The sequence below is a fragment of the Erinaceus europaeus genome, chromosome 4, assembly GCF_950295315.1.
Source record: "Erinaceus europaeus chromosome 4, mEriEur2.1, whole genome shotgun sequence".
Classification (NCBI taxonomy): Eukaryota; Metazoa; Chordata; class Mammalia; order Eulipotyphla; family Erinaceidae; genus Erinaceus; species Erinaceus europaeus.
This window is the reverse complement of record NC_080165.1, coordinates 140,984,441-140,998,505: the sequence shown is the minus strand read 5'-3', so window position 1 is coordinate 140,998,505 and position 14,065 is coordinate 140,984,441. Positions and strand designations below refer to the sequence as shown.

General features: G+C 42.1%; 1 protein-coding gene across 9 annotated transcripts in view; it reads right to left on the bottom strand.

Annotated features, from left to right (window-relative positions):
* METTL24 (methyltransferase like 24) overlaps window positions 1–14,065 on the bottom strand; it is a 194,147-nt gene that overhangs the window by 110,005 nt on the left and 70,077 nt on the right. For 5 of the 9 annotated variants that reach the window (XM_060190640.1, XM_060190639.1, XM_060190638.1 and 2 more), the window contains exon 3: window positions 8,805–8,944. The exons of 2 other annotated variants lie outside the window; for them this stretch is intronic. In XM_060190640.1, the coding sequence (XP_060046623.1) occupies window positions 8,805–8,944 (140 nt within the window). Of the gene's footprint in view, window positions 1–8,804; window positions 8,945–9,045; window positions 9,154–14,065 lie in introns of all 9 variants that reach the window. 2 more of the 9 variants (XM_060190644.1, XM_060190643.1) reach the window with 1 other exon arrangement.

Here is a 14,065-nt window from a genome sequence, read left to right as displayed (position 1 = left end):
ACTTTGGTTACTGGTGGGTCTGACAGGAGGACACCTATCACAGGGAGATAAGAAACTGTAACCATGTATTCATGTGACAACAACTGACTTGTAGATCATTATTCCCACACCCCACCCACAACAAAGTGGTTAAAAAGATTCAGCCTGGCAAACACACATGATGGGCCTAGACTTCGAATAAATCCCTCTCTCCATTGTTACCGGTCATCTCTATCAGGCACAACACAATAGACCCCTTTGTGGGCCCCCATAGGACCTTGCCCTCAACTTGGATCAACAATGGTAGAGAATGTTCCATCCTCCAAAGGGAGGCTGGACAACATACTCTATGCTACACCTGAGGAAGATGGGTTCTGATATTGGGGCAGCTTGGAATGTTCCTACTCATGACCACAGAATGTGAGCTCAGATCTAAAGGGATGTAGAGGTCACATAGGCTCCTAAGCTGAATATGGACCCCAGATCACATCAAATTGGTGAGGTTTACAGTAAATAATATCTATACACCTTTCCCATATTTGGGAGCTACTCTCTTCCCTGATCCAGCTTTCTTGTCCTTTTTCCAGCCATGACATCATCTCCCCAGACAATAACTAGGATCCACCTGCATATCAGGTATCAGGCTCACGGAAAAAAAACAAAACTAGTATAGCCACAGGCCCTTTGGAATATAACTAAAATATGCCTACTAGCTATCTACAGAATGGAGACCCCACCCCCACCCCACCTCTTCATCGGCACTACTCCAGCCTTTAGGTTCATGATTAGTCAACAATTTTGTTTGGCTTTATATGTTAACTCTCTTTTCAGCCACCAAGTTCCAGATGCTAGCATGATGCTGACCAGACTTCCCTGGACAGACAACCCCACCAATGTGTCCTGGGGCTCTGCTTCCCCAGAGCCCTTCCCCATTAGGGAAAGAGGGAGACAGGATGGGAGTATAGATTGACCAGGCAACGCCCATGTCCAGCAGGGAAGCAATTACAGAAGCCAGACCTTCCACCTTCTGCACCTCACAATGACCTTGGGTCCATACTCCTAGAGGGATAAAGAATAGGAAAGCTATCAGGGGAGGGCATGGGATACGAGTTCTGGTGGTGATAATTGTGCGAAGTTGTACCCCTCTTCAGTCTAACGCTTTCCCAACTGAGCTATTTCGGCATACAGTTATACCCCTCTTATCCTATGGTTTTGTCAAGGTTTCCTTTTTATAAATAAAAAAAATTTTAAAAATAAAAAAGAAACTAGAATATACAGAAATAAAAAAAGAAAGAAAATTATATATATATATATATATATATATATATATATATATATATATAATTATTCAGCCCAGGGGTCGGGAGGTAGCGCAGCGGGTTAAGCGCACGTGGACCCAGCAAAAGCATTCCAGTTCGAGCCCCTGGCTCCCCACCTGCAGGGGAGTTGCTTCACAGGCGGTGAAGCAGGTCTGCAGGTGTCTCTCTTTCTCTTCCCCTCCTCTCTCCATTTCTCTCTGTCTTATCCGACAACAGCGACACCAGTAACAACAATAAAACAAGGACAAAAAAAAAAAAAAAGATTCAGCTCTAGACCAGCAGAAAGTCTTAACTGGTAAAGCCAAATACTGTATTACATTCAAGGAAGGGAGATGATACTGAAGGTGAACTGGAAAGAACATTTGACATTATCAGGAACATTCATGTTTCTGTGGACTTCCCGAGTTGACAGGTCTTTACTGAGAAGCACAGGTTCCATTATTGTCCATTGTCAAGAGTGAATCCTTTCAACGTTCTTTCTCAGAGTCCTACTGTCTGTTACCCAGTGACATCTGCACAGTACACTGATGCCCTTGCTTCTCGTCAGTGTTCACGGAGCCAGTTGATGATCTCCGTAATATATACAGATGCCTCTTGGCTGGCTATGGATACTCTGCACAGATCAGAAAAAAACTAGAGTGAAAATGATCATGTACCATGTCCTGGGAAAGACTTCTCACCAGGTAACAGTCATTTCGGTCTTTGGTATTGCCAAGTCATAATAATAATAATGGGCCGGGCGGTAGCGCAGCGGGTTAAGCTCACATGGGGTGAAGCTCAAGGACTGGTATAAGGATCCCAGTTTGAGGTTCCGGCTCCCCACCTGCAGGGGGGTCGCCTCACAAGCGGTGAAGCAGGTCTGCAGGTGTCTGTCTTTCTCTCCTCCCTCTCTGTCTCCTCTCCTCTCTCCATTTCTCTCTGTCCTATCCAACAATAACATCAATGGCAACAATAACAATAAGGACAACAATAAGGGCAACAATGAAGGCAACAGAAATGGGTAAAAAAAAGGCCTCCAGGACCAGTGGATTCATGGTGCAGGCACCGAGCCCCAGCAATAACCCTGGAAGCAAAAATAATAATAATAAAATAGAATGAATAAAAAAAAATATCATTGTTCTCTGTATCTGAACATGTTACTTGTCATCTACTCATTTTCTATTTGATTTTTCAATTCCATTTGGATATTAGTTGTCAGATCACTCACTGTATTCCAACAGCTCACATATGATTAAGAAGTCTAATCATTCCTAATACAATGCAAATAGAATGTTATGATTTTGCCATTATTTTTCTGTGGTGTTTCATCCTTTTTTGTATGGATGTTGTGTACTGAAACACAGCTTTATGCAAAAAAAAAAAAAAAAAGATTCAGCCCTCCTTTCACCAATGCTCTCTCATTAACTTTACCTGACTTCCTGTTTCCTATTTTCTAGCTCTTACGTAACTCACAGAGCTCAGAATATTGTGGTCTCTACTGTTGTTTTCCCTCAACTTTTCCATCATCTAACCTAATGTGGAAGATTGACTTGATGGCCCTGTCCTTCAGCAATTCATCAACCCTAATGCCAGGCTAGCTTCGTGGGCGGGAGACAAGACGACCAGGGACTCATGGCTGAGCTGAGAAGGCAGTTCAATCTTTATTGACAAGCGGGGATGCAGTTCAACAATCTAATCTCTTCTAATCTCTCTTCATTAGAAAGCCCTGTCTTTTATATCTCCTGAGGCGGAAGTGTCAGGAAGAGGAAGTACGTAGGATAGGGGGTGGGGAGAAGAAAAACAGCGCTCAAACCAGTGGGGATTAAACCAATGAAAACAATGATTCTGTAAATAGAACATAATGTCCAGCAATGCAACAGAAGGGGTCTTAGAAGCAGAATTTAGAAGCAGACCAACACCATAACAAGGGTGACGTGTTCCTTTCCTGCTTTTTGGTCTTTTTCTTTTGGCATGGTTGTATAACTTGCTTTTTGGAAGGATGCAAATAACAGGATGCCAGTTCTGATCCTAGACTTGGAGCACTTCTGCTCACCCTCTTGTACCTTGTTGTGAGAAAAATACATACTCTGAATAGCTTGCTGGCCTCCGGAAAGGTTAAGAGACATGGGGAGGTGAGGTGCTCCAGTTAGTCAGCCAATTTTCTGTGAGATATAGAGCTACCCTTAGCCAGTCAGCCTAAAAGCAAGTCATTCCACTGAGTCTCACTCACCTGAGAAGCGAAAACCCAGCCAACCTAAAGACATACTAGCTACTGAGTTTAAATTTCTGAATTTTTGAGTGATTTTTATACAGCAGCAGCTAAGTGGCGGGTCTGTCATCAATTACTAATTCAAGAGTTGCAGCTAAAACAAAATTCTGGAGCATCTTTTCAGAGACCTGCTTCTGTAGCAGCCTATTCCAGCTAGATGTCTGATGATTCAGACTTGACGCTTACTTAACATCTAAGAGATAACATCATGTGAGACATGCTTATTGTTACTATTCATTCATCATAGCTGAAAAAACTATTTGAGAGAAAAAGGAGTGATAGGGAAAGAGACAGAGAGACACCTGCAGCCCTGATTCACTACTTGTGAAGCTTCCCCCCAGGTCTGGGGCTTGAACCTGTGTTTTTGTGCACGGCACTATGTGTGTGCCATGTGATGTGTCACTGCCCAGCCCCCTCATCATCCTATATGTTCATGCAAGGGCTGAGATCACAGCAAGTCCTTCAACATAGGTCATCAAATCTCCAAGTGTTTGGAAATTAAAAAAAAAAGGGATGGCGACAAAAAGGTAGAGATACATAGATAAATCTCTAAGGAGAGTAAAATAACACGGAAACCATTCCGAGCCTTCTCTTCTGATATTTTAGAGGGCAGAAACCAGAGTCCTAAGTGTGGTAGTGTGGGCTCAGCGCTCGACCACTGTAAGCAGCCACTCACATTCTGATCCACATGACGGTTACTTTGAGCAGGTGACAGGAAAGGCAGCCTTCTCCCAAGATGTGCAAAGATGTCCTTTGGACTAACAACTGTGGCGGCCATTGCATGCCACCATTCAGCGAAACTCCATCAAAAGGGATGCTTGTGGCAACGTTTCTGGTCCTGGGCTATTCTGCTAGAATATTCCTGACAGTGTGAAAGCGAAAGTGCTTTCTGTTTTCCAGAAATCAAAAACGCAGCGTATAAGCACATGCAAAGATGTTCAAAATCAGTCACAAGTTGGAAGCTACAAATCAAAACCGCAATTTACTACGGTGGTTGCATAAAAAGACAAATGACAGATGGGGGGGACAGCATAATGGTTATGCAAAAAAGACTTTCATGCCTGAGGCACCAAAGGTCTCAGGTTCCATTCCCAACACCTCCATAACAAGAGCTGAGCAGTGCTCTGGTCTCCCTCTGTATCTCTGTCATTAAAAAATACATAAATAAAAATGTTAAAAAAAAAAGGCAAACAGCAATAAATGTTGGCAGTGATGTAGAGAAATCAAAACCCTCATAAATTACTGGTGAGAATGTAAAATTGTATATATACTTAGAGCAATGAAATCACACGTCCACAGCAAACATGCACATGGATATTCACAGCAACATTATTCATAAAAACCAAAAAAGTGAAAAAAGCCTAAATGTCTATCCACTGATGACACATAGATAAAATACGGTATATCTTCATAATGCAATTATTGGTATTTGTCTACAAAAAAATAACAGAAGGCTGGGAAAGAGCTTATCTGCTAGAATGTGCACTTCATCATGCGGAAGGACCCAAGTTCAAATACCCGGCCGTCACTTGAAATCACCATCTCAGGGGAAGCTTACAAGCAGTGCAGTGGTGGTGTGGCATCTCTCTTTATCTCTCTGTGGTATCTCTCCTCTTTATCTCTCTGTCTATCACCCTTTACCTAGACAAAAAAGAGTCCAACAGGAGTGTAAGAATTATGTAGGTGTAAAATCATATACAGCAAAGCCCTGGTGGCCAGAAAATTATCGATTACTTGATAGACAAATAGATGTGCTGATACATATTATCGCATGAGTGAACCCTGAAAATAGTATGCCGGATGGGAAAAGTCAGTGGGGGCAGGGGGCTGGGGGGTGGGCTGCGATGCACCTAATTAAGTGCATAGATCACCAAAAAAAAAAAAAAGTCACGGAAGGTCACACTAGCATATGCTTCCATTTGTATGAAATGACTAGGTGAATCTATGACAGAAAATTGGAATGGAAAGGAAGGGCTCGGGAAAAATAGGTAGGGACTGCTATTGTATCCAGGCTTTCTTTGGGGGAGGATAAAAATGCTCTAAAATTGACTATAGTGACCTTGTCTTGTACGCTTCAAATGTGTGCATTGCCTGGTACTTAAATTGCACCTCAACAAAGGCTGTCCAACAACATCAGAGTAGATGTAATGAGGTGTTAACTATGCCACTCTCATCTTATAATCTCGCAAATCATTATTAAACCACTAATAAGATATAAAGACTTTTAAAAAATCCACAATCAAAAGCATTCTTTTTAAAAATATCTTTTTTAAAAAACCTTTAATTATTTATTTTGGAGACAGAAATTGAGAAGGAAGGGGAAGATAAAAAGGGATAGAGAGAGAGAGAGAGAGAGAGACATTTGCAGCACTGCTTCTCTGTTCATAAAGCTTACCCCCTGCAGGTGGGGGGGGGGACCAGGGGCTTGAACCTGGGTCCTTGCACACTGTAATGTGTATGCTTTACCAGGTGCACCACTGCCTGGCTTCTTGGGTTTTGTTGTTTGTTTGTTTTGTTTTGTTTTTAAGTCATAAAAACATTTCCATTAATTCCCAGTTTCAATTAAACATTTCCAGAATTTAAATAAGATTTTGGTCCCTATTCCTTCTTTTGCCAGTGGAATTTACTTTCTTTATCTGCTCTTTAAAAAGCTAATTTTCAAAACAACAACAAAAAAAAGCTAATTTTCAATAGTGAGCATTCAAATGAAAATAAGAAACCATTCTTGTAATCAATGACCTGAAATTTTACAGAATCATCATAGCTGATAGCTTTGAAATCTAAGGAAAACAAAAGAGAATTTTTCGTTTTTCCCCGAAAAACAAACAAAAAAAACCTTTCCTAGCTTTATTTTGGCAAGTTACAGGCTTTAAATGAAATAATTCCAGGGTGTAAAATAATAAGCAAAATAGAGAGGCAGTTTGGAGCAAGAAAATTGGACCAAACTGAGATCTCTCATCTGCATGCAGCACTGTGCAATTATTTTTATGACCTACTTTCATACATTTTAATATGATATAAAATAAACTGCACTGTCACAACTTCCCATTCTTGCTACAATCTCGAAGCATAGCTGGTGAGCTCCCAGTAAGAAGTTGGTGTTAATCAATTGGCTTCCAGACCCATTTCTTTATCTCTAGCTGCTATGTTTTAGCCACGGGCATAACCAGCTGCCCTGCTCAGACTCCTCACCTCAAGTAATCATCCCTTAGGTTAGCAAACACAAGAGCACATGCCTTGCATGTAAGAAGTCCTGGACTCAATACTCTTGGCACGTCCCACCCCCCAACCCATGACACACCTTACACAGCAAACAGTTATTGAGTGCTTACTGTGTGTCAGCGATATGTCAGCAATTGTCATTTAACCCATAAAAGAAAAGAAAAAAAAAACCTTCCACTCTCCAGGAAACTCTTACTTAAATCTTTTGTTAAAAAGAAAAACTCCGGGGCCGGGCAGTGGTGCACCCGGTGAAACACACATAGTGCAAATCGCAAGGACCCAGGCCAGGATCCAGGTTTGAGCCCCCACCCCCACCTGGAGGGGAGACACTTCACAAGTGGTGAAGCAGGACTGCAGGTCTCTCTCTCTATCTATCTCTCTATCTCTCTCTTTCTCCGTCTCTCCATCCCCTCTCAATTTCTCTCTGCCCTATCCAATAAAATTTTTTAAAAATGGTCACCAGGAGCAGTGGATTTGTAGTGCCGGCACCAAGCCCTAGCAATAACCCTGGAGAAAAAGAGAGAAAGAAAGAAAGAAAAAGTCCATGATGACTATAACTAAGCACCCTTGTTTGGTAAAGTTTGACTGTGGTATGGCTCCTCTAAGACCAGCACCTTTGGGTAGTGGTTTGACAGCTGATGTGGGGAGGCCTCCATTCATACCACTGAAGCATCTGCACTGACCCAGTGCTGTGCAGGATTTTGGTCGGCGCTTGTCACTCATGAGTCTGAATCTAAGGCGTAGAGGTAATAAAAACCCATTAGTGATGTGCACAAATAGAACAGCTGCGATGGTCTCCAGTGCTTCTGTAAAAGGATTCGAGAGTCCTGCTGGAGACCTTAACTACACAACTTCTATGGGGTCTACGGGATAGGTTTTTTTCAAGTAAAAAGATTTCTTTCTGATTTGCAAACTCCGGTCTGTTTCTAGGAGTAGTGCTGTATTTTGGGTGACAAAATCTCATTACCTTTTTGTCTTTGCCCAAAAAGTCCTCCAAATACATTTGTAAATTTAGGTCAGATTCAGTCTGAATAACTGAATATCATTATTTCTGTTTTAACAAAATCACATGATTTCCATAAGAGTTCCCTTTCCCATTCCCTTTCCCATTCCCTTTCCTTCCTTCCTTCCTCCCTCTTTTCTTCCTTTCTTTATTTCTATTCTTTTATTTATTATTATTTGTTTCTTTTAGATAAAAACAGAGAGATAAGAGGGCAGAGTAAAAGACAAAAGAGACCACAGCACTGAAGCTTCCCTGAGAGCAGTAAGAGCTGGGTTTGAAACCGGGCAGAGCAGCACACCCTCCAAGTGAACTATTTTACCAGCTCTCTGTCCTTCACTAAGGTAAGAGTATACACAGACAGAGCACAGCACAAAACTCAATAGTGGGTCACTATCTTGGGAAACTCATCATAACAATATTTATTTTGGTGGTGATGGGGGGAAGCAGCAAAGTTATCACCAGGGCTCAGTTCCTGCACAACATAACTATTTCCAATGGCTGATTTTTAAGAAGGTTGGGGGGAGAGAGAAGGGAAGATACCCGGAGCACAGCTCAACTCCTAGGGGAACTTTCCCCCTGCAGATGGGAGCCAGGGGCTTGAACCCAGGTTCTTGAGCATTATAGCATGTGAACTCTATCAGGTGTGTTACCACCTGATCCCAATTTCTGATAATTTTTTTCTTTTTTTTTTTTTTCGAAAGCATGCTTAATAGCCTTCCCTCTATAGTAAAATTTCCTTAATTTTAACTGAAAATGATTGACCTCACTAACTGGATCATCATCATGCTGAAAACGGAAGCTGTCTACCTGCTGCCTACTACCTGCAGACAGAGAAAGAGCATGGTACTGGTCGCTGGAGATGATCTGAATGTGTGCACAGTCACAGAGCCGACGGGGGAGTCTGAAGCAATGTCAGGAGGCCATGTGCACACCTGTTATCCACTGTAAGCATTCCCACTGTGAGGTGGGACTCACAAAGCCTTGGGAGCCTAGCGCAGTGGTTTTGTTTTCTTTCTGATGGACAATGACTTACCCTACAGAATAGAGGCGGCACTGCTTGTTGCGAATTTGATGAGCTAAACCAAACCTGTCATCAAGACAGACCGACCAGGGCTTCTTTGCTGGGCTGGTGTCAGTAGCCAGGCCGTCTGTGCTCATGTGACCGCATGCAATCTGTAAGGATTGGAAATCAGTGTGAATGATTTAAAGCCTTAGATGATGTCTGATAAACAGCAGGTAGGGACTTACTGCTTTCCCAGCCCTGAAAATCTTACCAGGAGAGTTATGTTCTCCACATCAGGGAAACCCAAGATCACTGTTAAATGTTTGGAGGCATTCCAAACGCCAGATTTTAAGTAAGCTCATGGAAGCCACAGGCAGATCTGAAGGGAAATTAAGAGTTACTCTAGTCAGGCGCATAGAGTATGCAGAGAAAAACAAAGGCTGGGAGAAAAAAAAGATTGGGTGGGGGGAGAGGATCAGGAAAAGCTCTGCAGGGGTTGGGGACAGTGGCACACCCAGTAGAGTTCACGTGTCACCATGCACAAGATTCCCACCCAATTCAAGTCCTCCATCCCTCTCCAGCAGGGGGAATTCTTTACAAGCAGTGAAGCAATACTGCAAGATGTCTCTCTTTCTTTTTTCTCCTTCTCTATCTGCCCTTCCCTTCTCAACTTTTATCTGCCTAGCAAATAAAAAATAATAATGGTTACCAAGAGCGGTGGATTCACTGTGTGGATATTGACCACCAGTGATAACCCTAATGGCAATTAAGAAGAAAAAAAAAAAAAAAGGAAAAGTTTGCAGAGATAAGTTAGTATCAGAGGATGAAAGTAAATTGACCAAAAGTCTGAGAACCAGAAGGACATTCCAGACATAGAAAAATGTGCTTGCCAAACAGACAGAGGTCTCTGTTCTCCACAGCCCTAGAAAGAACTCTATGCAGAGTGCAGGGCTATCTGTTCATCATCTCAGACAGACAAGGTGGAGCCTCCAGAGTGCAGGCAGGCTCTCCAAGGTAAACAGCTTCCCTGGGGTCAAGTGATGCTGTGATATTGTGCTAACAAGGCAGTTAGTTCTCTTCATGAGATGCTCAGTGTTGTAATGAACTCCATCCTGGGAGGAAAGGCAAGAGCCCCAGGCAGGAAGGAGGTTCACTCTGAGTAAACCACAGCATTTCTCTGAACTCATCCATCAAAATGAGATAGGAAAATCAAAGAGTACTGGTGTCTAAGTTTAGCATAACCAAGCCTCTAATTGCAAATAAGAGACCTAGCAAGTAAGCTTTGCGAAGAAGTCTGATTTGTGTTTGTGACATTGCAGTGTGCCCAGCTGAGGCTATCAGGACCAAAGAAAACAAATTCTGTGACCTTAACAAACAAAAGCATTTCCCCCCTAATATGTCAGGCCCTCAGAGGCAAGGAGAGGCTCCATGAACCACACAGCAGTTCGTGCCACATCAGAGACAACAGGTCAGCACAGATGCAAAGGATTTTGGGGGGTATGTACTGGGGGGAGGCTATCATCTTAATTCATGGGGAAGCACAGCAGCAAACAATTTTCTTCTTAAAAAGACATTCTAGGGGACTTCCAGAAGTGTAGCTAACAGTGAGAAATCACCTGAAAACTCAAAAAAATACAACCAGGATTTTATCAGAAATTCACTAAGCCACAGCCAACAAATTGTGGATGCTATGATTCCATCCTGACCTCCCTGAGCAGATGTGTCCCAAAGTCTCACCTCTCCAGAGCCACAAGGGAAAGACAGAAACAGGCTCGGGGGTATGTATCAACCTGCCAACATCCATGTCCATCAAAGAAGCAATTACAGAAGCCAGATTTTCCACCTCCTGCACCCCATAAAGAATTTTGGCCCATACTCCAAGAGGGGTAAATGTCAGGGGAAGATCATCAAGGAGCTCTTAACTCCAACTCCATCAGGGTCTGGACAGATAAGAGGGGGGTAAAAGAGTAGGACACTCAAAAGTAGTAGGTATGACTTAGAAAGGAAAAAAAAAGCAGAAGCACAGGAAAAAATGGGCAAATATATGTAAATATAGGTAGATTGTTATAGAAATAATAGTCAACCCTTCTCTGTGATCTTGGGAGAATTAATGCCTTTTCCAATGAAGGGAATGAGGACACAGAACTCTGGAGCTGGGAAAGGTGTGGAATTATATCTCTGTTACCTTATAATTTTATAAATTAATATTAAATTATAAATAAATAAAAATAAGTAAAAATTTATCTGCTCTTTTGAAGGGGAAAAAAAAGAAAGATGTTCTAGTCTTTCCTAATCCTTTTACTTAACTAACTTTCCAAAGATTTGATCTGAAAAGAACATTATGTTGGGCCCAAATTCATATAGTATTTCTCTCATCCCAGCTACAATCTAGAGCTGATCTGGGAAAGTCATCCTGGAGCACCTATCAGTGATTACAAGAGAGCCTTCTGCTAAGAGACATTTCAGAGAAAAGTTTAAAAACTGAAGGCGTATACATTTATTCTTCCTCTTCCCCATATCTTAATGCTTCTCTATTGACAACCACTGTTCAAAGGAAACAATAATGCTAGCGGTGTCAAACAATCACGGCGTGTTTCAGACTTTGCAGCCCATGTCCTGTCCAATAAAACTGAGATGGGCCTGTGGGATTAAGGAGAGACAAAAGGAAACTGGCCTGAGGCTTGTAGTCTGGAAGGCATGTCCACTCCTCTCTGGAAGTCATCAGGGAGGAGACAAAGCTTAACGGATACAGACCCAAGACCCTCACTGAGCAGGACCAAAGAATAGATACTGCACAAGGGAGCCACCCTAGACCACCAACCTATATCCCTGATGATAGTCCTCTGCCATTTGCCATACATGTTATGTTGTCTATGACTACTACATGCTTCTCTACTGAGCCTGTCTACCTTCCTCCCCATGAACACACATAATTTCTTCCCCCTGAAAACTCTGATTATGTGTGACAGTTATGTCTCCCTAATTGCACTCTGTATAAAGCCCGATCCTCACCTCCTCTCTGAAGCTGGCTGTGCAGTCTCTGCTACTTTGAACAAATTTCCCCTATTGCTTTTAAGTCAACAATCCATTTCTTTGTTCTTCAACTGTTGTTAGAATCTTCTTCTGTTTGTTTATTTGTTTGTTTTACAAAGCTGAAAAATAGAACTGAATCTTCTCTTAAGCCACTAGAACACATTTATCAACTGGATGTACCAACATATTAACCTGTATAATTCATTTCCTGCTACTCTCCCACAGATAAATGGAAATTATGCCTCTCCCTGCCCACCTCCTAGTTCCCACCCACCCACCCCAGGGGAAGAGAAATTGCTAATCTAATTAACTGGGAGTCCATGTGTTCGCTGGGCCTGTTTGACTGGTGGGCAGGTTACCATGTTTGAAACATGTCGCGCTCCATGCCCTGTCTTCTGTAAGCAGAACCTGAAAAATGCTCCAAGTCTTTGATTGTCAGAGAAAAGCAAATAAAGACAACAATGAGAGACCACTTCACTCCTGTAAGAATGTCAATTTGAAATAGCCAAAACCTGGAAGCAACCCAAGTGTCCAACAACAGATGTGTGGCTGAATACATTGTGGTATATATACACAGAGAATGGAATATTACTTAGATATTAAAAATGGTGAATTCACCTTCTTCACCTTATCTTGGATGGAGCTTGAAAGAATCGTGTTACGTGAGATAAGCCAGAAAGAGAAGGAAGAACATGGGATGATCTCATTCATGGACTAAAGTTGAGAAGTAAGAACAGAAAGGGGAAATACAAAGTAGAACTTGGACTGGGTTTGGAGTCTTGCATCAAAGCAAAGGATTCTGGGATTTGGGGAGGGGGGGTGGTTCAGGTCCTGGAGCACGATGGTGGAGGAGGACCTAAGTGGAGAGTTAGAGTGTTTTGCAGAAATCTTATACATTTACCAACAACTGTATTTACTGTTGACTGTAAATCATTAATCCCCCCCCATCAAAATAAACATTTTTTTTAAAAAAGGAGTCTAGTATCTTTTTTAAAAATTTCTTTATTGGGGGATTAATGTTTTACAGTCGACAGTAAATACAATAGTTTGTACATGCATAACATTTCTCAGTTTTCTACATAATAGTACAAAACCCACTAGGTCCTCTGCCATCCTGTTCCAGGACCTGAACTCTACCCCCACCCACCCCAGAATCGTTTACTTTGGTGAAATACACCAACTCCAGTCCAGGTTCTGCTTAGTGTTTTCTCGTCTGATCTTGTGAGTGAGATCATCCCATATTCATTGCTCTGTTTCTGACTTAACTGTTTCACTTAACATGTTTTCACTTAACTGTTTCGCTTAGCATGATTTCTTCAAGCTCCTTCCAAGATGGGCTGAAAACAGTGAAATTACCATTTTTACTAGCTGAATAGTATTCCATTCTGTATACAGACCACATCTTGCTCAGCCACTCATCTGTTGTTGGATACCTGGGTTGCTTCTAGGTTGTAGCTATTACAAATTGTGCTGCTATGAACAAAAGTACATACAAATCTTTTTGGATGGGTGTGTTAGGTTTCTTAGGATAGATCCCCAGGAGAGGAATTGCAGGATCATAGGGTAGGTCCATTTCTAGCCTTCTGAGAGTTCTCCAGATTGTTCTCCACAGAGGTTGGACCAACTGACATTCCCACCAGCAGTGCAGGAGCGTTCCTTTGACCCCACACCCTCTCCAGCATTTGCTGCTGTTCCCTTTTCTGATGTACGACATTCTCACAGGAGTGAAGTAGTCTCTCGTTGTTGTCTTTATTTGCATTTCTCTGACAATGAAAGACTTGGAGCATTTTTTCACGTGTTTCTCGGCCTCTTGGATCTCTTCTGTGGTGCATATTTTGTCCATGTCCTCCCCCCATTTGTGGATGGGGTCAGGAGTCTGGTAAGTGTTTTAAAGTTCTGCTGCTCCTCTCCCTTTGACAACTCTGGGGAGTAATAGGGTTTTATTCTATTAAAGATGATTCATTAAGCGTTCCTTCTTCCACAGGTTTCATCTTGCGTGGATATGTCTTTCTGAGCAAGATACTCTTTTTGGGCTGGGTGGTAACACACTTGGTTGAATACACATGTTACAATGCACAAGGACCAGGGTTCAAGCCCCCAGTCCTCACCTGCAGGGAGAAAGCTTCACAAGTGGTGAAGTAGGTCTGCAAGTATCTCTCTGTGTCTCTTTCCCTATTTCTCTCTCTTTGATTTCTGTCTCTATCCAAATAAATAAATAAATAAAATATTTTTTTAAAAAAGATATTCTTTCCATTCAG